The 24,323-nt window shown below is 38.2% G+C and overlaps 1 protein-coding gene across 2 annotated transcripts in view; it reads right to left on the bottom strand.

The window, feature by feature from the left end:
• Positions 1-24,323, bottom strand: part of SIEL (ARM repeat superfamily protein) — a 105,100-nt gene that overhangs the window by 26,688 nt on the left and 54,089 nt on the right. For both annotated transcript variants that reach the window (XM_089827086.1, XM_089827085.1), the window contains 2 exons: positions 18,589-18,729; positions 18,182-18,271 (listed from right to left, as the gene is read on the bottom strand). In XM_089827086.1, the coding sequence (XP_089683212.1) occupies positions 18,182-18,271; positions 18,589-18,729 (231 nt within the window). The remainder of the gene's footprint in view (positions 1-18,181; positions 18,272-18,588; positions 18,730-24,323) is intronic.

Genomic DNA, 24,323 nt, shown 5'->3' with positions numbered 1-24,323 from the left:
TCATCTGATGATCTTTCTGTTGCCTCTTGACATCGACATTCCTCAGTTTTCCCCTCCAATGGAAATTGGTAAATCCAATCCCAATTTCTTCCCTTTCTGAATCTTTTCATAAATAGTGAGTTATCGGGTACGCTCCAATAGGATCAGCTTATCTGTAGGTTACCTTGAAAGCTTGTATTGCTCCAAAGAAAATCCTTGAGCTTGGATGTATGAAAAGGTAGGGAACTGAATGAACCAGGCTCCATACTCTTCCACCAGCTTTATTGCTCTAACTAATAGTCTCATGTGAAAACTCTTCTACAGGCTCATGACAGTACGCATGGCAAATGCATCATTAACTCTAACATAGTCATCCTTGGAATGCAAATTCAATTGTGGGTAGCATTCGTGAACTTTCAAACACTGGGTTTGGCTCTCAATTTGTCCTTTGTGTCCTAGTCCATCATGCTTCATCATTTGAGCTAGCATAGAGATGTCATAGGAGCTCATATAAAATTTCCTTGTCTACTCCAAATTTAGCAGTTTTCATCCAAGTTGTCTCTAATAAGTCCAGCTCAATCTATGTCAGCCGACTGGATGGTCCCGACGGTGTTTTTGTAGCGAACAGAATGATTGTCGTCGGTGTTTTGTATTTTGTAGCCGATGGGTAAATAGTTTGTAGAGGACATAATGTTTGTGGCTGACGGACTCCTCCGGGAAGGTTCGCCAAATGTTTATTGTACTGGTAAAGAAATCAACGCATACAAACAATGGAACAGAAATAGCAGAATTATATTCGCATATGCCAGACATTACATTATGCTTCATCAGATAAATGATAGAAGATGATTTACAATGATCCCAAATGGGATATAAATACTATCCACCGAACCTTCCCGGAGGAGTCCGTCGGCCACAAACATTATGTCCGCTGCAAACTATTTACCCATCGGCTACGAAATACAAAACACCAATGACAATCATTCCGTCGACTATAGAAACACCGCTGGGACCATCCAGTCGGCTGACAATCTATCCTACTGACTTCTCCAAACACTTGCACAATGAAGTACCACATCCATGCTTCAAATCCGTAGGACCAAGAATCCCAAAAATCTGGCTAAGCATCATGACCAAGTCACTGTACTCTCACAGCAAGTCGAGCCATACCAACACCTTGGGAATCTTGTAATGATGAGACTTGTTCTTCAATCATTTTTATCAATGACTTGCTCACAAGACTATGTCCCAACAGTGTAGACTCTGAGTGCTTGTCCATTTGTTTTTGCCACCATTCCCGAGGGTGAGGAAAATCCAAATGCTTCAAATGAGTGTTGGAGAGAATTCTGCGAGGATGTTTCCATCTAAGTTTCTAAATGTTCTATCTCTGGGGCTATAATGTTTTGCACACTCTACAATCAATTCTAGATGTTGAAAGGCTGGAATGAAACCAGCTGCAGCAACAATCCCACTGTTCACAATACAAGTGGCCAAATGCATTGGTTGATAGTCTATGTATTCAAACATCCTTCAGTGAAATCATTCATATCAAGGCCATTGATGTTAGTGTCTACAATTTCTAACCATTTTGAAATAATCTTCGACTCAAGGTAGAAGCCTCTATTCTCGTTCTTTAACAGTTGTCCTATAGTTTTGCCTATTCCCCTGGGTTCTACCATTTCCTTTTTGCAAGGCAAAAAACAATCATTCATAAGAGTATGCAAAGAAAAGAAAAAAGAAAAAAAGGAAAAAAGCAGAATTAATTGCTCCAAAAAGAGAAGATTTTGGGGATTTGTTAAAAAAATTCCATTTTCTCCAGAATGTGCATTTTATGCTTTTCTCAAGAAACCTATGTTTTTTTTTCAACTTACTAAAAAAAATATTTTTGATGAAATTTACAATCCTTTGGAACACTTTGCAATTTTCAAGAAAATTCCCTTCTTTCAATCAAAGGTCTTTTTAGAATCTTTCCCATAAGCTTTTCTTAGAATATCAACTTTTCTTTCTCAATTTTCTCCTCAAATTCGTGTATGAGAATGAAAGAATGAAAGGATTACTTATATAGACTTCTCATCATTAAAAGCTGCTATCATGACTATAAGCTAATTTTGGACGGTTGCTTTACTTGGCCTCTACAATTCCATTTTGAAAGAGATTTTCTGCCTCTTGTCACAAGTTTCCTTCTTCCTTAAGCGAAATTGCTAATTTGATTGTTTTAACTTCATCAGGAAATTATGTCCTGATTTCTCAATTTTGATTTTTTTAAGTTAATTAATTGAGTATTAATTAAAATCAAAGTTTAATTAGTTTCTTGATTTAAATCCACAAAATCCTTTTTCTTTTCAATTCTTTTCCATCTTTTTTAATTTTAGATTTTTTGAAAACTGATCAATTAATTATTAATAAAATTAATGTTTAATTAACCTTGAATGTAAATCTCTCCAAAAAAAACTTTTGAACATCACATGCATTTTCAAAACAAATGATTTTAAGATTGATTAACTAAATATTAATAAAAATCAATATTTAATTTTAAAAATGTCTATTTTACTTTTCAACAAATGTATCTGGAGAGTTGTTTTCTCATCAATCATGATAGAGAACAACAAATTCTTTAGAAAAAAGTGCAGCTCTTGTTAGACATCTCATAAAGATCCTTCAAATGTCCAAGATTTCTTTTGTTGTTTTATCAAAAGGCGCCTGAGGGAGCTGATCATCTATAACTGAGTATTCTCAACTCAAGAGAGGTGTATTCTCAAACTAGCTATTTGAAGAGCAACCGGTTATGCTAAGAGGAGAAGCGGGTGCAGGGATGGGGGAGTGAATTAGTATAACAACTTTTACCGAAATAAACTTTAATCAGCAGAATTGCATCAATAACTGAAATTAACATTTATATAAATGAACACAATGGCACAATGTTTACGTGGAAAGCCAATGCAGGAGAAAACGATGGCCAATGATTACTTTTATATACAAACTTTTTCTTCTACAATATTTCATAGGCACCAACCTTCTAGAGGCTATAATCCCTAAGTTTATGAGCACCAACTCCCACAATTTGAGGAACCAACCTATTGGTAGCACCAACCCCACTTCCAAATTTGCAAGCACCAACTCACTTCACATAGGTCGAGTTTCCACCTAGACGGTCTTGTTGTCTCAATTGATAATGGATCTTCTTTTTCTCTGTTGTCGGGATAATGGATAGTTAGATGGTTGGCACATCCGAGGGAGTTATACAATCGCAAAGGTTCGCCTCGTGACCCCTCTGATGCTATATGTAACCATTATTCTCTTTCATGGAGACATGTTGGTATGGAATACCATTGTGTACGGTGACTAAGCAATGAATATAATATTATTGTTCTTTACTTCCATTTTGTGTTAAGTATCTTTCCTTCTGTATGCATTAGTTTTGTTACCTATTAGGGGAAACATTTGACACTGTTGTCATTTTGAATCTCCGGAAAACAACATGAGCAATGGCATACTACACATAGAGTCAATGGCAATACCTCTAGAGAAGAACGTGAGAGTGAATGAAAACATAATTCCCGAGTTGTTCGAGGGAGAGGATGAACTGATCAAGAACTTCCACATTTTATTCTGCTTGAGTATTGAAACCTTTGTACAAAGAGTTGTACGAGAAGAGGTTCCAAAGGACACAGTGTGTGAGTCCCTCAATGTGAGCCCCACCACCAACCGATTGCTGCATCAATTTCCTAGATTGTTTGCACAAGCCTTTCTGGCACAGCGACAACAATGGGAAGAGATTGAGTAGGAACAACGAATGCAGCAAAGCCTTCGAAACTTTTGGGAACGCATCTGACGAGAATCGGAAGAGCATGATGGAAACCATCGATGGCCCCACCCATGAGCCCAAGGCCGTGAGAATGTGAGTAAAGTGTGAGGGAAAAGAGCACTAACCTCTGTAACGGTCCAATAGACAATCATAATGATGTACAGAGACTATATAAATAAGTGTTCTTTATACATGTGTTGTTTTCAAATTCACCTATGAAAAGTATATGTGCCAGACACACTAAATAAGGATTTAAATAGAAGGGAACAAATCGATGTCATACAAGCCAAACATCAAGCATTAATTCTTGCACAGCAAACCGAGCAACAACGAAGGCTAAAGCAACTCGCCGAAGGTCACCACGAAGGTGTCATGGAGGGTGACCATGAGGGTACCGTGGGAGTAGTGACCGAAGGAGAATGCTTCAATTCACCAGAACACCGGTGAGCAAGAGGTAGTGAGGAAATTTTAGCAGAGACATGACAAAGATTGGATTTGATAGAAGAGACGCATGAAACAATTGTTAAATCTATCCATCACACCTCGAGCGAAAGAAAACCGAGGCAAACACATCCAACAAGAAGAGTAAGCGAAGGAGGCCAAAGACAACAAGGCAGCGAGAAGTGTCCGAAGGACACTGCACAGTGATCAAGGAAATCCTCCAAAATCCAATCCTAGCAATTCGGGAATGCAACAAGGTCCAGGACAAATGTCACAATGAAACATGTTGACGAAACAAAAACTCCCAAGTTTACTAGTGATGGGAAAGAAGATCCTATTAGACATTGTCGTACCTACAAAACTATCTAGGCGGCAAATGAGGTGACTGATCAAGACGAATGGCTAACCAATTTCTTGCAACCCTATAGAGTGTTGCCATTGACTAGTACTCAGACATGGACACAACAAAAATAGGTTCATGGGCTGACCTCAAGAAGGCATTCCATGTGGAATTCAAATTGCTCCAAGATGATAATGAGATCCTCACAGAAATCTACAATGCCAAACAAGGGAGGAAGGAAATTGTCCAAGCCTATAATAGAAGGTTGAAGGAGTTGCTCGGGAAAATGGAAACCCAATCCACAGACGAATTGAAGAGATGGTTCGTCGATGGACTAAGCATCTCTGAGAAGAAAAATGAGGATTGTATCGCCGATGTCGTACGAAGATGCATACAATAGGGCTATGAATTTGGAAAGTGAAAGCCAAACACTAAAGAAGAAGAAGAAAAGCAAATCATCATCCAGAAGTGAGGAATCATCTGATGAGGATTGTAAAATCCACTTTTTCCAGGTCTTAACTAACAACTAACATTATCAAAGAAATACAGTTATAACTTCATTTTCATAGGAAGACAATTATATCAGTTATGTTCATCTGAAGGAGATTAACAATTACAATTACTTAATGGAAAACTCATAACTAACATCTGAAACCACCATCAATGAATTTACTATGGAAATTAAAATCTACATACCATGGAATTCGAACTAAAAAACAATGTAGGGATGCTTCACTGTATCATTTAGAGCGTGAATACCACTATATCATTTAAGGCTTCAGATACTACTGTATCATTTAGGGCTTCAGATACCACTATATCATTTAAGGCATCAATTACCATTAGATCATTTAGGGCATCAGATACCACTGTATCATTTGGGGCTTCGGATACCACTGTATCATTCCTTTCCTTCCGATTTGCTTAACTGTGGCAAAAACATAAGATTAGAAAATATGCTCATAATCATTATTCTTATAAATGAAAGACTGAAATAAAAATCCATCAAATAAATCTATCTCTCACAAATAAATATATTCCACATTCAGTTAGAGGATCAACTGATCTAACTGATTGCCAATTATATTAACAATACGAGTTGTTTTCATTTAAAGAAATAACTGTAACGATGATATAACTCAATTAATCTTACCTTCTACTTGAACATACATCATAAAAGTAAAAATACCTATTTTCTGACAAACATTTGAATGCATAGCTTATCTTTATCTGATGCACGCCCGACATCTTGTGGAGAGGGGAAACATTGCCAGGGGCTTAACCACCCAACCTCGGACCATAACGAATCCCCACACAATCTCTAACGAGAAAGGCCCTCCCTACTCGGAATTAGATATGGAACACCTTGTCAGCCATTGAGCATCTTGGTATCTAACCACACCACTCGACTTGACAATAGGAGAATACAATAAACATGATCAAGCATGAGATATTAAATGATTCCTTTTAAAAATAATAAACATTGTTATGTCACATCTGACTCTGTTTCATGTAATTGCAAATTCCTTTCTCTCACCTCTTCATCGTTTTCCTTAGCTATACAGTCGGGTGAGTCCCAGGTGTTTGAATCTCAAAGCAACCCGCTCTTTCTATAGATCCTTAACTAGTAAAAGAATAATATATGTTTCCCGCTTATCACAAACTGTGACTTGAAAGAATATGTTCTTTAAAACTAGCAGAAATATCATTGGTTCTGATTTCAAAATTATATATTTAAATCATGATTTTATTGCATCTTAAATAACTCTTTCTCAAGAGGTTATATCCAATGATTATAACTACAATTTAGCTGTTACGGAAATCGGAAACTGGTAGGAAATGATAAGAAGTATACAGCTATGCTTGGAACATGATTGATTATGTATTTCCAACTTTTACAACCTGTGATTTGAGAGATTATATTCTTTAAAATTGCAGAATTTATTGTTTAATTCTAATAACCATTGGCATAATGGTTTATGGATCCATACTATGGTTACTTGGCTATCACTTGCCATTAAAAAAGCTAAATTAAAAGAAGTTCAATCTGTAAAATCAAACAAGATATCATCATGATAAATGCTGAAACATGCTGCTATGAAATTTGATGTTATTGTACCTATTATACAAGGAAATTAAATTGGAAATATTGTTTTCCGGGAGTTTCACATAACTTAGACAAATTGATGATATTGTCTTGCTGAACCCTCAGCTACTTCGCCACACCTTACTTGCAAAGATCAAATCACAGCTCCAACCAAAATAACACTCACGATTTCTGGTAGAATGTTGGAAAAACGTAGCAAAAGCAAGGTAGTCAGGTGTTTGGAAATGATGTCCGCCTTCTTCTCACGGCTTCAATAAAAAGGGAAAAAGACATAACCAAAGTGCATAAATACTTAATCCTTAGTATGAACAGAACTCATATGGCAGAGTATTAAAATGACACTGCTTATGAATGGGAAAAGAGTTCAATAGTCTTGTAGATATATGATATATGTGTAGCAGGAATCGATTAAGAAGGGAGTTGTAATAAGCAAGGGAAGAATGCGGTTTAAAAAGGAAATCAGGAATGAGAGTTCTTGTATCTTTGTCTCACCCAACTCAAGATATAAAAAGGTCTAAGGAGACTCTTTGGCTTCCGTAACTTAAAGAATATTTGTCAATTTAAAATGCCAAGTGTTCAATCGGTTTCAAATAAGGAAGAAAGTTTGAAGGTTTAAAATCAAAATTATTATTCTTTATATTTATCTACATACACAGATTTATTTGTGAGGTGGCATCATTATATTATAAAGAAGATAATATTATGGTGTCACTTTATATGTATATCTATGTGTACGTACATAGGTATTAAACTAAAATAATATTGAGAAAGATCAATCAAACCTTTAAGGTAAGTATTATATTTTTATTTATTTATTTTATGTTTTAAATGTTTATTTAATAGCTCATGCAGTTCCATCAATTGTTATCTTGATGTTCAAGTCGCTAGGTCCTCAACTCATTTGCCTAGTGATGGTGATGCTCCTCTGCCTAATTTTTTTTCTGACAATGCTTCCACCCCTTCGACGTGCTTCCTACGAAGAAATTCTTCACAATTAAATCATATTATCATAACAAATTATAAATAATCATAACGGCTAACTGCCTTTTCAATTCCATGAATTCGTGATAAATAATCAACTAGCATGTTATCTTCACATGAAATTATAACGACTAACCATCTTACCATTTCGCAGGATTATAACAAATTTAACTATCAACTGACTTCATGTGAACCTCAACGGCTATATTTTAAATTAAGTCAAAATTTGGGATGTAACAAGGATAGTAGCAGCGATGAGTAACCCAATAAAAAAGTGCAAGCACTACAAAAAGATATGGAGTGCATGATGCAGGAATTCAAAACAATGAAAGGAGGCACCGAGCGGAGTGAAGAGGTAGAATTATAGTGCATAGACTGTAAAGGAAATGGCCACACAAAAGGAGCATGTCCTAAGAAGTCAATATGTGACATTTTCCAAGTGACGAGCCACTCTACCAAAGACTACCCATATAACTTACGAACAAAAGGGCCCTAGGTAGTCTTCACCCAAAAGCAACCATCCACCTCCAAGGCAACCACCACCAACCAACAAACATATAATGCATCATCTGGTGGGTTCCTAAATAACTAGTGTGAAGGAAGAGGAGGTAATGAAAATAGAAGCCAAATACAATATGACTCAAAGGGTCGGTTGATGATTCAGTGTTGAGCGTGCAGCCAATGGGGCCACTTCACCCAAGACTACAAGAAGAATGACACACCATAGAAATTGTGTCAATGGTGTGGTCCCGAAGATCACGACAAAGCCAATTGTCCAAAACCTCGGGTGAACTTACTCAACATTGAAGAGGAAGACGTATTGGTAGTCACTCGTAATCAGGCAAAGCAAGCCATATACCCTGATCTTCGTACAGAAAAGCAGAGAGTACGGAAAGCAAACGAGGAATTAGAGAAGGTGATGAAAGCTAAGGGGGATTTGTGTTTGGCTACATGTACATCAGGACGAACAAAGGCCGAGAACAACATGCTGGAACGGATATTGCAAATTGAGGTTCCAATCAAGATACAAGACCTCCACACAATACCCCACTTAAAAATGGCATTGTTGAATACTCACACCGTTCCACCAAGTAAACAGCAACCAAATGTTATCGGAAGCTTAGCCATAAACCCTATGCTACTTGCATTGAACAATGGACAGTACCCCACAGTCGTCAAGATGGGTATCCTCGGGACAATCCTCACCGACACCATCGTTGATGGAGGGTCAGGAGTAAACATGCTTTTGGAAGAAACATGGAAGAAACTTGGGAAGCCTACCCTATGGCCTCCCATCTTCAACCTACTCTATACAGACCAGCATGGAACTAAACCCATCGGAACATGATGGCTCAATCTGTCACCATTGGAACCCAACCTTTTGTGTTGGATTTCAGTGTAATTCCATTGAAAAAGAAGGGGTATGATGCCATACTAGGAAGGGGATGGGTGGTAGCAGCAAGGGTGAACCATAATTTGCAGAAAAACAAGCTCTCGTTGGAGAACGGTGGGAGGAAATTTGTTATTGATCTTCGTACTCAGATGGTGAACAAGGAGATGGCTTCGGAGTCTGACTCCAATGGAGAATTTGTTGGAAGGGACGAGGGAAGGAACGACATGGAGCCTAATGATGAAGGTGTGTTGGAACTACAAAGATGTTTTGATGACGACTTGGATTCTTTGAATGGACTATTCCATTGGCAAATGGAAGAATTACATGATATTACTGAGTTGCAATATGCTAGGAATAGACAAAATAGATGAAGAAAAAGAGGTGTTTCTGTCTGAGTACAGGGAAAACAAGGAAGGAGAAGCCAAGGTGAATGAAAGACTCGCTCACAACTTCAACGCAAAGAAACCAATAAATTATGAAGAGCCATCTGTACGAGTTACTAGTCTTGGGGACAAAGAAAACCCGTACAACATACTGATTGGCGATGACTGGAATCCTAGTGAAGACAGCCGCATTTAAAATCTTCATGGAATATAAAGATGTGTTCGCCTAGAGTTACAAGGACATGAAGGGTGTCCCACCGGAATTGTGCGTACATAGTATACCCCTAATGCTAGGAGTTGTACCTGTGCGGAAGAGACCGTATAGGAAGAATAAGAATTGCACAACAAGGGTGGATGAAGAGATACAATGTATGCTAGAGGTAGGAATCATATTTCGAGTAGAAACAAATGAATGGGTTTCGTCAATTGCAATATCATTGAAAAAGGAGGCGAATCAAATTAGGATCTGTCTTGATTTTTATTGCTTGAATGCAGTCACTATAAAGAACCCTTTTCCTATACCATTCAGAGACACAATATTGGAAGGGGTTGCAGGGCACGAAATATACTCATTTATGGACAAGTTCTTTGGTTATAACCAGATATCAATCGCCGATGAGGATAAGTTGAAGATCACTTTTGTGGTGAAAGAGGGTGTGTATGCATATAATTGAATGCCTTTTGGGTTGTGTAATGCACCTACAACCTTCCAAAGGCTAATCCTTCATAACTTTGATAAAATGTCCGTAGGAAACTTCCATGCATTCTTGGATGACTAGTCTATCTTTAATGGACAAGACACATTTAGTAGCACTAGTAGAATACATGGAAAGGTGTTGTCAAGCCAGGCTAGCCCTAAGCCCAAAGAAGTGTAGATTCATGGTACCTCAAGGTAAGTTGTTGGGCCACATTGTATGCAAGACTAGACTTAAAACTAGTCTTGACAAGGTACACGTGATGGTAGAGATGGAACGCCGACTAATGTCAGTGGGGTAAAATCCTTTTGGGACACATTGGGTATTATCAAAGGTTTATAAAGAACTTTGACCAAGTTTCATGCCCCCTCGACAAGATGACAAGAAAAGAACCCTATGTTTGGGGTACAGAGCAGGAAACCTCCTTTCCAGAATTAAAGACGAGATTGCTAAGGGCATCGATCTTGGCGTACCCAAATTGGGATAAAGAGTTTTACGTGCATGTGGACACTAACTTTGCAATTGGCACAACACTTGCACAGACGGGTGATCATGGCCTAGATCATCCTATCTATTTTGCCAACAGATTGTTCTCAAGGGCAAAAAAGAACTATAGCACAACAGACCAAGAGGCTCTAGGAATAGTTTACGTCGTGCAAACATTTAGACATTATTTGTTAGCAATCCCCTTCATATTCTATGTAGACCATCAGGCGTTGATGTACTTAGTAAACAAACCCATTATTCGAGGGAGGGTGAGCCGGTGGCTATTGCTACTTCAAGAATTTACATTCACAATCATGGTACGACCTAGGAAGAGTCATGTCATAACTGATCACCTCTCTCGAATCAGATCGGGGGAGTCGTCAGAAGGAGTCAATGATGACTTCCCAAATGTGTATCTATTCCATATAGCCATTCTTCCAAAGTGGTACAGAAGCATTGGCGACTAACTCTCCACCTCGTAATTTCCCAGAGAGATGCCACCAGGAGAACAGAAGTTGGTACTAAGGAGCAGAACTTTTTCTCTGATCAATGGTCTTTTGTACAAAATGGGGCCAGACCAAGTATTGAGAAGATGTGTCATGGAGGAGGTACGGAGTGTCCTTCGGGAAGCCCACGAAGGCTTGGCAGGAGGGCATATGGGACCGGACACGACGGCAAGGAAGGTACTCCTCGCAAGACTATGGTGGCTTACATTATACAATGATGCCAGGGAGTGGGTGGTAAGCTGTGATACTTGCTAGCATACAGGTAAACCCTTCAAATGGGACTTCATGCCACTAAATCCATCACATGCCCAAGAGTTGTTTGAATGGTGGGGCTTCTTAAGCCAAGTAGGACTCGGAGGTGTTGCTACATCATGGTAGCGACGAAGTGGGTCGAGGCACGAGCATTACATGACAACTCAAGTGTCAGCATAGCGAAGTATATCTATGAGCAGATCATCACGCCTTACAACATCCCTATTCAATTGACCAATGATAGAGGAGGTCACTTCGTCAACCATGTGATTCACTTGCTCACGACCAAGTTTAAAACTTTTCACTCCCTGTAAAGCCCGTACTACCCAAGGGCCAATGGTCAAGCGGAGGCAACACATAAAATCCTTGTGTCCTATAAGTCATGTGGATCGAGCAAGCTGATTGGGAAGAGAAACCGCCATTAGCACTTTGGGTGTACCACACAACGTATAAAGTGACAACCGGACAAACATCATTCCAATTAATGTTCGAACAAGAAGCGGTAGTATCGACAGAATTCATGGTTTCAAGCCTTCGGATAGAAATTGATAATAGGTTGGGCGATATGGAAAGTCTTCGAGAGTGGTAGTATACTATAGACTAAACAAACTGGACAAATGAAGACTAATGGCGGAATGGGCTACCAAGGTGGCCCAGATTGATCGTAAGGCTTGGCACAATAAACATCTGAAGCGGACAAGATTTCAGCCCGGACAATTGGTACTAAAGTACAATGGATGCTATGAGATTAAGCTTGGAAAGTTCAAAGTGAAATGGCTAAGACCCTACAAAGTGCGGGAACTTGGCGACAATGGAGCAATCAAGCTATGGATCCTTAATGGATAGGAGATTGTTAACTCGATCAATGGCTCGTAACTCAAAATCTACCACCAACGGCATGAAGGAAGCCAAGCAAACCAACGAGGTTCAATAGTCATAAAAAAAATTCAAAAAATTATAAATAATTATAAATAAATAAAAGAAAACCACAGACATGGTCCCACCATGGGGACGTGTTGCGGACATGACATGGCCACAAACGTGACATGTCCAGTGAGCTCAACATGCCCACGGTACTCATGCACCCAGTCAAAGCTTTCTGCGGACCCCCTTCTGCCACAAACATATATATATATATGTGCCAAGGGATAATCAAACACAAATCTTGCAAAGAGGAAAAAAATTACTAACACTGCGAGGAACAGAGGGAAGAGAGAAACCATCAAGGCTGAAGGGCGAGAAAGACCAGGAGCTGCAGTCAAAGTTGGAGGAGCGCATCTGTGTCAAGCAGAGATTGTTAGCCGCCCATGGAGGAGCAATCAGCTGCAGAATAGTTGCGTTCAAGGGCGGTAACTGCCGCAGAAACACAAAAGGGAATTGATGGTACGTGGCCACACCATATAGATCACACCACGGCCAAGTTCACTCATCAATCCAGAGACAGAAGTAGTCACCGTAGTGAACAAGGTAGTACAAAAACACCGGCGAAGAAGCAACCGCACAAAAGTAGTTCCGAGGGAAAGAAGTGTGATGGATTGCATCAACAAGGCAACCCTGACCATTTGGCTAGAAGACAACAAGCTAAGAAATGGTTAACCAGTTGGAGTATGCAGCCTACAAGGAAAAGGCAACAGTGGAAGGATCAATTGAAGGGGAATAAATCTGAGATGGAAATAAATGCAAGAGTTCTAGCCTCAGGAGTTCGTGTTGCAGGGCCAGTACCATCCAATAACAAGAAGCAAAAGATGTGTCCTAAAGTGCAGCAATCCTCACAAAAGGCCGACATTTCTCATCTCATCATACAGTTCGAAGGATTGAATGGCATTGAATGTCGAAGATGGTGGCACGACACACTAGAGGTAGACGTCGTCAAGCAAATACTGGTCCATGCACAGGTACATTGGGCAATCCAAATGCATGTCTTTTCTATTCGGCTATTTGAGCAGGTGCTGCACACCATGATTGAATCGCATGGCAGGTATAGCCAACAGAGTTCCTTTGAGTATAGGAAACATCCCATTACAGTTTCATTCAAACCTCATAATTTTACAGTATTCGATATCCCGGGGCAAGGCGGATGTAAAATGGCAACGAAAAATCACAAGCTTCCAAGGACAGGAAAGAGCACTGGATTAAGTTGTTTGGTCGTGACCTCACATCAGATGAATTCAAATTGGTCATAAAAGGCACCAAAAGTCATGGAATGCGACGAGACTTTATCAAGGAAGGGCCCTAGCATTGTATCATGGACGTCATGAAAAGTCGGCTAACAAGGGCTAGCAAGACTTCCGATACTTTACCTCAAATAGTTTTCATGAATGGGATTATGAATGGATTGGTCTATGATTGGGCATAGGTCTTGGCAAAATGCATGTAGGAGTTCATGACGTTGCAGCATCAAATTTTTTACATGCCGCACCATGCGATTGGATTATTTTTGGAGGTAGCACTTCATCAGATTCCAGTAGTTGTGTTAGAGGTTCCGCTGAAAGGCAAGCTGGCCAAGCATGAGCCTCCCATATTATGCTGAGAGGATGGGGAGCAAGTGGGGGGATGGGGAGGTGAATTGGTATAACAACTTTTACCGAAATAAACTTTAATCAGCACATTTGCTTCAATAACTGAAATTAACATTTATACACATGAATACAATTGCACAATGTTTACATGGAAAGCCAATGCAGGAGAAAACGACGACAAATAATTGCTTTTATATACAAACTTTCTTCTTCTATAATATTTCATAGGCACCAACCTTCTAGAGGCTATAATCCCTAAGTTTATGAGCACCAACTCACTAGAAGCACCAACTCCCACAATTTGCAGGGACCGACCTATTCAATTCTAAATTCGCGAGACGGTCTTGCTATCTCAATTGATGATGGATCGTACTTTTCTCCTCAAATCTGAATACCTCCCTTTCCTCAATCTGCTGATATTGTAGTCTCAAATCTGCCATAGGGCAATCACCGTATTCTTCTGATATTTAATATATTTTCTTTTATCTCATATATTGTACTTCTATAGTTCTGCAATATATATATATTTATATTTATATATTTTTTATTTTATTTTTTATATTTATATTTATAGATTCCTTACACACTGCACACAGTTTACACTAAATTTGTTTGATACAAATATATCAATCTGATATATCTGATATGTTTTTCTTTTCAAGCACTCCCACTCTTCTCACATCATACATAATTATTCTTCCAATCTCACGCATTTCCATCTTCAATTTCCAAAACCTGTATTGATATGTCTTCTAAATCACATATGTCTCTTCTAAAACAACATGCCTTTTCACAAGAAGAGTCTTCTCTAGGCATGCCACTGCTTCTTTCTAATGATTGCACTCCTTGAATACATTAATTTATTTAATAAACATAAGCATGTCTCCATATTAATTAATCATCTTTTGCAGTTTGTCTTCATTATCACTGAGTTATCATGATTGCTGCCTTAGTCAACTTGAAATTATTGCTGATTATGGTAGTCATTGTTATGTAGAATATGTATTGCCACATGGAAGTCACACCATTATAAGTGCACTCTTATGTATATGCCATTGCTTAAGATTTTCACGATAGTCACTGTTCCTTTCAAATAAGACCTCCAATTCTGATTTCTTTCACACATCCTGGAAGTTTACATGGCGATCATTATCTGATCTTGAGTCTCTGTCTCCTGTGTGATCTGTAATTTCTTCAACGTTCATGGGTCTTATGACTGTTGTTATGCATGCTATCACATATATTATTGTATATTATAATATTTTAAAATTTATATAATCCCAACAAAAGGAATCGATGTCTTTCCATGTATGACGTCTGCAATATAATTTCTTCATCACATTATACTCAATGGTGTCTTTACATTACTTATCAAGCAATAGTCGCTGCCTATGTATCATTACTTATCAAGCAATAGTCGCTGCCTATGTATCACTTTATATATATGTATCGCTGCTATCTGTCCTTTATCATATGCAAATGAAACCTTCAAGACTCCCGACAGCATGTTCAAAATACTTAGCAGGCAGACACCTCCCGTTTTGTGTCTCTTTGTCCCATCTTCTTTCTTGTTTATATCACTTAAGACACTGGAATGATGATTTTCAAACAAATAAATATGTGTGTGTGTGTGTGTCAACATTGTGTATATGCTGATCACAAGTCGCCATTATAATATGCTGTTATTGCTGTTAGGTTCGGTGAACAAAGATGTTTGTAGGCATGTATATTTCAAATGATATCGCTTTGATTTAGTCGTCATTTTTGCCTTAGTTACTGAAGTCAACAGTACATTAGGCTTCTTTTAGTGTGATCTCATACATATGTTTCAGTGCCTTAGTTACTGTAATCGTTTATTTGATTTTAGCACTCCATATTATATCTTCTTCTAAAACTCAACAAAGCTTCTGGTGAAGTTGGTATTATGTCTTTATCATCATTTAAACCTCTTTATAAGTCATTTGTCTTATTTTTTATAACATCATCTCTTTCTATCAATGTTTCAATTTGGACTAAAGACTTTATAAGTAGATTCGCTGGCTTGGACCTTGGAAGAATCTTAAAAATCAATCTTTCTGTTATATGTTTATCATTAATCTTCTACATAATCTTGATGACCTTGTGTACCACATACTTTGAATCTTTTCTTTGACATCAATGACAAAATCTCCAACACTGTTGCCTCAAAATAGTCAAATGCATCTTCATTAGTATCATGGCTATTTCATAATGATTAGTTAAAGACTAAAGAACACTGATTGAGGAGTCTCTTGGTTCACAGAAAAGGAAATCGGCTTCATGATTATAGAAAATTGAACAGTAATGTATCTGTATCAATTTCAGAACCTCTCTTCCTCCATGAAGCTTGATCAGCGTCCACAGATTGTGGGCAATGACAAAGGCTTTGTCTTCTAATAACACCAATTCAGATGCAACTATTTTTCCAACTAATTGACAGTGGTGTGAAGGTAAATTCTGCTGTATAAAAAATTGTGAAGTCTCACTATCATGAGACAATGTCTAATTAAAATCTTGTTTGGGTCGTAAAATTTAACATATGAGAGGTTATTTAGTAATACCATATTCCAATTTAATGATTGATTGATTGAATGAATAAATTCTTTCAATTTTATAATTTGAGGTATTGGTGAGTGATAATTAGATGATTGTTGTTTTAATAGAATGATGCCTGATAGCTGAAATGTTTGCTTCCTTGAGACCAAGGTGAAGTAATGAATGATACAGATTTGATGATTGTTTTGATTGAAGATTGATTGATATCATCAGCGATTAATGATTGATGGATGAATGAAGGATTTGTCTCGATGGATTAGGTACATGACTTATAATTGATAAGTGATCTTTTAATGCTTACAGTGAGTTCTTTATACTTTCTTAGTGACAGGGTCACCACCTTTCAGAAGATTTGACTCACCAATTTTCATTGTTTCTTTTGAAAATAATTAATAGTTCTCCAAATTAATCTCCCTTGGATATCCTCAAATGAATCCTTCACCCTTCCATATCTTCAAATGAGAAGGAGATCGTGCCTCTTCACACACCTCCCCTCTGCAATGATCACACCCTTTCACAATCACCCCCTTTTAAAAAAGTCACAAGCCTTCATCATTCACATCCTTTGAAACAGTCACAACCATCTTGATTACCACCCTTTGAAAGACCCAAAATCCTTCATCAATTCTTCCTATTCCAATCTTCTTCCACTAGTCCTTCCTTAGTTCAAATGCTCCCTTCTCTATCTCCCCTTTTGAATGAACTCTGCTCCCTTTTATATCTTATGTTGAGGCAGTTACAACTTTTCATTATGTATCCATTGACCTTTCGTTAACTTAATTAATATCTAATTATATTAAATAATATTATTTATAATTTATCTATTTATTTGTTTTTATATATTAATACTATTTGAGAAAGGGGATATTACATTGGGACACTTCACCAGGTCTTCCAATACAACCCTCGAAATGGTTTAGCTTCCATTTAATCATTAGGATTTGTTGTGAAGATTATACATATATTTCCTAATCCTAGAATTTTGTATCTAATCTAGTTGCAGGTTTTCTCCAAACAGGCTTACCTTACCTCATTCTTAAGGATTATATCTCTTTTTTTTTCTATTTGTTTTGTCTGGATTTGTGAGTTTAGGGAAAAGTATAAGGTGGTCCAAGAAAAGGACATTACAATCCTTCCAAACCTTGCATTAAAGCACTTGAGAGCACACAGGCAAACCATTTGAAAAACTTGACTTTCAGGATTTACATTTAAGCAATTTGAACTTTTTATATTTTGTTTTCTGATTTTCAAAGACCTGGCCAAGTTTAACCGTCGAGACTCACCAAGTCCAGCGAGTCAAGCCTAAACAATGATTACATGCAGTTCAGCAATTAGTTAATTCAAAGTTCATATATGATTTCAATGTTTTCTTTTCACTAATTGGACTTCTGCTCGGATTCCTTAAGAATTGAAGCAAATTGGTCTAGTTTTAGACAATGATGTGAAATCCTGCCTGAAACACAAAGGGGCCTAAATATCTCTGATATTGACTGTTTTAAATCTACATACAGATCAGGAGAATGAGACAACAAAGCAAATCTGAGAACAATAAAATATGTCAATTTAAAAGTGAACCAAATAACAGAACATTGAATAGTCTTACAAAAGAAAATGCTAAACTTCTGAACAAATTCATAGGCATAACGACTTCAAATATGCTGTGGATTCTGCTGAGACAAATAAAAGAACACTGAATAATCTGACAAAAGTAAATGCTAACCTTCTGAACAAATTCATTGCCATAACAGACTACAAATGTGCTGTGGATTTTGCCAATGTGATACATAACAGATAGGATATCTTTCTCATCCTGCATGACATTATGTTACTAGTCAAACATTACAAGTTTGAAATCACATAATCCCTAAATTCTTACATCAATAGCTCATCCTGTTCTGGCTAAAATAGGAAAGACGATCTACTCATCTCATGATAATACTCCAATAAAAAAATTGGTGCTAATTCATTATTGATTATAGTATGAAAATGTTCAACAGGAATTATATAGGATTTGAATTTCCTAGGCTGTACTGCAAGTAAATCTCGCTCAAAGGCATGTATTTTAATTTATAAAGATGGGAACAACAGTTATCTTAGCACAATGGAAGGTGAAGAAATAATAAAAACCTGTGGATGCTTGTCCAAATTTTCCATTAGTGCATCAAATGACATTTTAAACATTGATATGCTAGGCAATTTCATATGACTAAGAAGCCTCCTTGCTGCAGAACGTATATCAGCATTGATGTCTTCCAGCATGCCAAGAAACTGCAAATGCAGTATAGAAATTTACATTGTATAAAATAAGCAACACAAGAATTATTGCTCATTCAAATTTTAAACTAGACAATAATCATAAATAATCAAGAAAAAATAAAATTCAACTTAACATAAGCTAGGACAAAAATGAAATAGCCGATGTCACACAAGAAGCAAATGTTGAAAAGATAGAATGTTACAAAGGTTTGACTAAGAAATGCCTTTTGATTTAGATCGAAACCTCCAAGCTACAAACTACTTAGATGCATTATTACAAAGTAATTGGAAAATATTTGTTTGTTTTAATAGTGATCAAGAGATCAATTTATACAAGAGACTGAACAATGTTCCCTTAAGAAACAATTGTAAAGAAAAGAAACATTATATTCTAGAAATAGAAACCTAAATATTAGAAACATTCTAATATTTACAGAAGATTACAATAGATAACCATTAGATACTAATCAGAGATAATAGAAACTATCTATTTGTAATGTCCCCTCGTTAGCAGTCGACCAAGTGTTTGTGCGTTAGCCTAGTTCTACATGGTCCCGAGGGCTAACGAAGAGTTTAAAGGGATCTTTGAGTGTTTTGGCCTAGTCATGTCCAGTTTGGGCCAAAACGGAGTTGATTTACTCAGTTTTAGGCATACTTAATATTTTTAATAAGTCAGCAAGAGACAAGGGAGGCTAGTTTTGGTGATTGAATTTGATACTCCACGGCAAGAGCTTTCCAACGAGCTATCACTTGTGCTATTCGGAGTCTGATAGCTAATATATTTTTATGCCTAAAGTATTATTAAAGTAACAATTAATTTAGTTGTAAAATATTGAAGTGTTACTTTAATATTAAATTTTATAGGAATGTGTGCAAATCAAAAGGGATGCCTAAGGGAGACATAAGTGATTATTTTAATATGTTTTATATCGCACATCTTTTATCCCACATTGCTCATTTGAGTGGAATGGACCCTTGGAGAAAGAATAAAAGGGAGTGTTAATGGCTTCATTCGATAGGTTGAATATGAGAAGAAAATGTATGTGTGAGTTGCAGATCTGTTATTGGCATTAGAGGACATCTATCCTCTCGTATGACATTCTAGACGTCATTCCCTTGGGATTTGACCTTTGGAATTCATTGCTATCAGCTTTATATCCGGCAGATTGGGTGCATTTCTAGCTACAACCATGTTCCTATAGCAAGTTACTGCAGTTGTCGAGTTACTGTAGCAGCGCATCACTGTAGTAGCTATATCACTGTAGCAGAGCGCCACTGTAGCAGCCGTCATTGTAGCAGCCGCATCACCGTAGCAGCCGAGTTACTGTAGCAAGTTACTGTAGCAAGTTACTGTAGCAAGTTACTGTAGCAGTTTCATATTGTTTGCAGCAGGTCAATGCAAGGGACACGCCCTGAACTATTTGATGTAAACAACGTTTGTTCCAATTTATTGCTGGAGTATTCAGTGAATCAGCTTTGCACTTGTTATTAAATTTTGAAAATCAATATAAAAAATAGTGTGTTGGTTATTTGTGCAATATATGTTATGCTTTTTCAATTCCTATATTTATGTTACATGCAAACACAACATGATACATTCAACCTTTTAGAGCCATAAGGGTTGTAGCATTTAACGGAGACTGCAAGCTAAGTGTTTGATAAAATTACCATATAGTTGTGAATACTTGTCAGTAGATTTTGGGGGTATCCATCACAGTGGTATCAAAGCTTTAAGTCCTGCTATCTTGTGGAAACCTTACAGGGAATTTTGAATAGTCAGATAAAGGAAAAAGTGTTTGATGAAATGTCAAAACACTGAAGTCTGAAATATAATAGGTTTAGAATGTATGTTTGAGCATGCGACAGAGACCATTAACTTCCGCCATACCAAAGCAAGACAACAAAGATTCAGACTCACAGAGTGAGGAGTCTAGTTCATTCATGTAGGTGGACATAAAATCCAGTCATACAGACACAGAAGAGATATTTTTTGAACAAGACAACACTATAGGTGACCAAGATGATAGGAATACAGGACTAGGCGGAGGCAAGAATGCTGGTCCAGATCAGGAGGAGGTAATGTTCAGACGGTTACTGGGTACATTAGAGGAGGGGCAGCATATGCAACCGGAGTAGAATAGGCGAATGGATATGATGTTGCAGCTTATGGCTAGACAAATGGCTCAATATTAATCCAGTTGATGCAAACAATGGAAATGGGGGTAATGATAATAATGGAGGCCGAAGCAAAAACAATGGTTCTGAGAATAACATTAATGGTAATAATAATAGACATGGCAACAATGGAAATGAGGCTGATAACTTTAGACATGTTGCACACCCAACTCGGACAGCAAGCTTGAGACCTCTTCTATCCACATTCCCACCCAGAGATCCAGTTCAACCAGTAAACGAACCACAGATTACCGAGTTACAGGGTCAATTCAGGAGGGATTGGAGGCTAGTGGACCAGAGTTTCAGGCGGATATTTCCCTCAGAGATTATATGGACTTGAGGATGAGATACATGCCTAGGGCAGGAGGGAGAAATCAAAACTTTGAGCTTAGAAAGAAAGTTGGAAAACTTTCTTTACCTTATTATGATGCTTCAGGGAAGATGACTACACGAGCTTGGGTGCAAAAGGTAGATACATACTTCCAGCCGAATCCTATGCCTGAGGAGGAGGCTATCAAGTATGTGGCTATTCATTTGGATGGACCAACGCATGAGTGGTGGAACCATTGCATGGTAACCTTGGGGCATAATCAGATCACATCTTACGAGGAGTTCACTGAGAGACTCATAGAGAGATTTGATATCAAAGATCCTGAGTTACAGTTTAAAGAGTTGGCACAACTCAAGCAGTGGGGATCAGTTGAGACATACATCAGTGAATTTCACAAGTTAGCTATGTTGGTTACAGATATTTTAGAGAGGAGATTAGTAGTGCTATTTATAGATGGACTCTCAGATCCCTTGAGGAGTTGGATCAAAGGGCATGACCCAACTACATTACAGGAGGCCACTAAGAAGGCTCATGACTTAGCACCTTCTTTTAAGAGCAGATTTCAGCCTAGGGATTCACAAATGAAGAAGGATAAGGACAAAAAACCTTTTTACCAGGATGCACAACCAAAAAGGGATAATAAGAAGTTGGATAATGACACCCTGAATGAGTTGAGGAGGAAGAAGTTGTGTTTTCATTGTAGAAAGCCTTGGGACTTATCTCATAAGTACCCTCTCAAGGCTAAGGCAAATCAAATGGAGTATTTTTCAGAGGAGAAGTCACAATCAGAGGGGGAGGATCAGCACTCGAATTCGGATGAGAGTAGCACTCCAGAGGAGAACATCATTCCTAAGGATGATAGGTTGTTGGCACAATTGACAAAGGCTCACAAGGCAATCACATTTAAGGTCAGGGGTACTATCCAGGGGCAGAAAGTGATCTCTCTCATTAACACTAGGGATACACATAACTTCATAGATGCACAGTTAGTAGCAACAAGAGGTTTATAGACTGAGGAGCACGTTGGGTTTAGCGTCACGGTAGTTAATGGTGACAAATTATTATGCACTCGGAAGATATCTAATTTTCGCATCAGGTTTGGAGATGGCTATGAGTTGGAGGAGTTCTATGTAGTAGACATGGGAGACTATGATGTCATCCTCAGCATGACATGGATGGCCTTGCTATTTGAGTTCACACTCAACCTAGCAAAACTAAAGATGAGATTCCAACATGAGGGAAGAACTGTTGTACTCAGAGGACTTTCGGATGAGAGTTGCATAGTAGTCTCCCTAAGGAGAATGCAGAGACTTTTTCAGCATAATGGCAGAGTGGGCAGCAGAGTGTTTCATTATGCCAGCCCCAAAAGAGCCATAGGTAAAGAGTCATCCACTGGACATCCAGGAGATACTTGACAGGCATGCCAAAGTATTTGGCAACATTCCACACAGGGTTCCTCTTGACAGGGGAATAGAGCATGATATTGAGCTTAAGGAGGGAGCCAAACCAATCATGATTACCCCCTATCGTCATCCTAAGAAACACAAGGATGAGATAAAGAAGGCAATTAAGGAGCTATTGGAGATGGGACACATCAGGTCTAGCAAAAGCCCTTTTGCTTCAGCAGTACTTCTAGTGAAGAAGAAGAATGGGACATTGCGCATGTGCATCGATTATAGGGCACTAAATAAAAATACAATTAAAAACAAGTATCCCATTCCGAGGATTGATGAGTTGCATGGTGCACGCTCCTTCACCAAAATCGATTTATGATCCAAATACCACTAGATCAGGATAAGAGCAGAGGACATCAAGAAGACAGCCTTTCGATGTCACTATGGCCACTTCAAGTTTATGGTTATGCCATTTGGGCTAACCAATGCACCTGCCACATTTCAAAGTTGTATGAACCAAGTGTTCAGGGGGCAATTGAGGAGATTCATCTTGGTCTTCTTTGATAACATCTTGGTCTTCAATAAGACCTAGGAGGAGCACTTGCAGCATTTGGAGGAGGTGTTATCTATTTTGGATGGAGAGCCATTGTATGCCAAGGAATCAAAATGCGAGTTTGGCATGACCGAGCTCCTTTACCTTTGGCATATCATTAGTGCCAATGGTGTTCGAGTTGATCTTGAAAAGATTAGAGCTATTGTGGATTGGCCTACCCCCACAAACCTCACACAGCTTAAGGGGTTCTTTGGTTTATGTGGTTTTTACAAGAGGTTTGTTAGGGGAATCTCACAGATTGCCACACCTTTGAAAAATCTTACCAAGAAAGGAGCCTTCACATGGATAGAGGCAACGCGGAGATGTTTTGACCACTTCAAACAGGTGATGTCATCTTGTCCAGTTCTAGCTCTACCTGATTTCACGAAGCTATTTGAGCTTCAATGTGATGCTTCAAGAGACGGGATAGGAGCAATATTGATATAGGAGAGACACCCCATTGCATTCGAGAGTAGGAAGTTCCGAGGAGTTGAGAAGAGTTATTCTATCTACAACAAGGAAATGTTGGTCATAATGCATGCATTGGCCAAATTCCGATCATATTTGGTAGGTGGGCATTTTGTGATCAAAACTAATCACAATAATATTAAATACTTCATGAGCCAACGTGATCTTAATGATCGGCAGTAGAAATGGGTTACTAAATTGCAGGCTTATGACTTTGATATAGAGTTTATCAAAGGTAAGAAAAATGTGGTGGTTGATATTGTATCTCAAAGACCTCATTTATGTGCTTTGGCAGAGGTTTCAAGAGATTGGAGAGATCGAATTGCAGCGGAGTATGCAGGAGATGATTGGGCTTATGAGATAGTTAGGGGCACCATTTAGGATGATGGGTATGCGATGTTGGATGGGTTGATCATATTTCAAGATAGGGTTTATTTGATCCCTACATCACAGTTTAGAGAGGAGATTCTGAGGGCATTTCATGATGCACCTACAGCTGGGCATCCAGGGGTCTTTAAGACCTGTAGGCACATCTGCGAGCACACATTTCCTGCAAGTTTACTACAGCCCTTGCCCATTCTAGCCAAGTAATGGGAAAGTATTTCTATAGACATCATCACTGGTTTACCATGAGTGCAGGGAGGAG

Source organism: Cupressus sempervirens, chromosome 4 (assembly GCF_028749045.1).
Source record: "Cupressus sempervirens isolate cs-2001-9-10 chromosome 4, ASM2874904v1, whole genome shotgun sequence".
Classification (NCBI taxonomy): Eukaryota; Viridiplantae; Streptophyta; class Pinopsida; order Cupressales; family Cupressaceae; genus Cupressus; species Cupressus sempervirens.
Note: the sequence above shows the minus strand (reverse complement) of the source record. Positions and strands in the feature narration are given on the sequence as shown.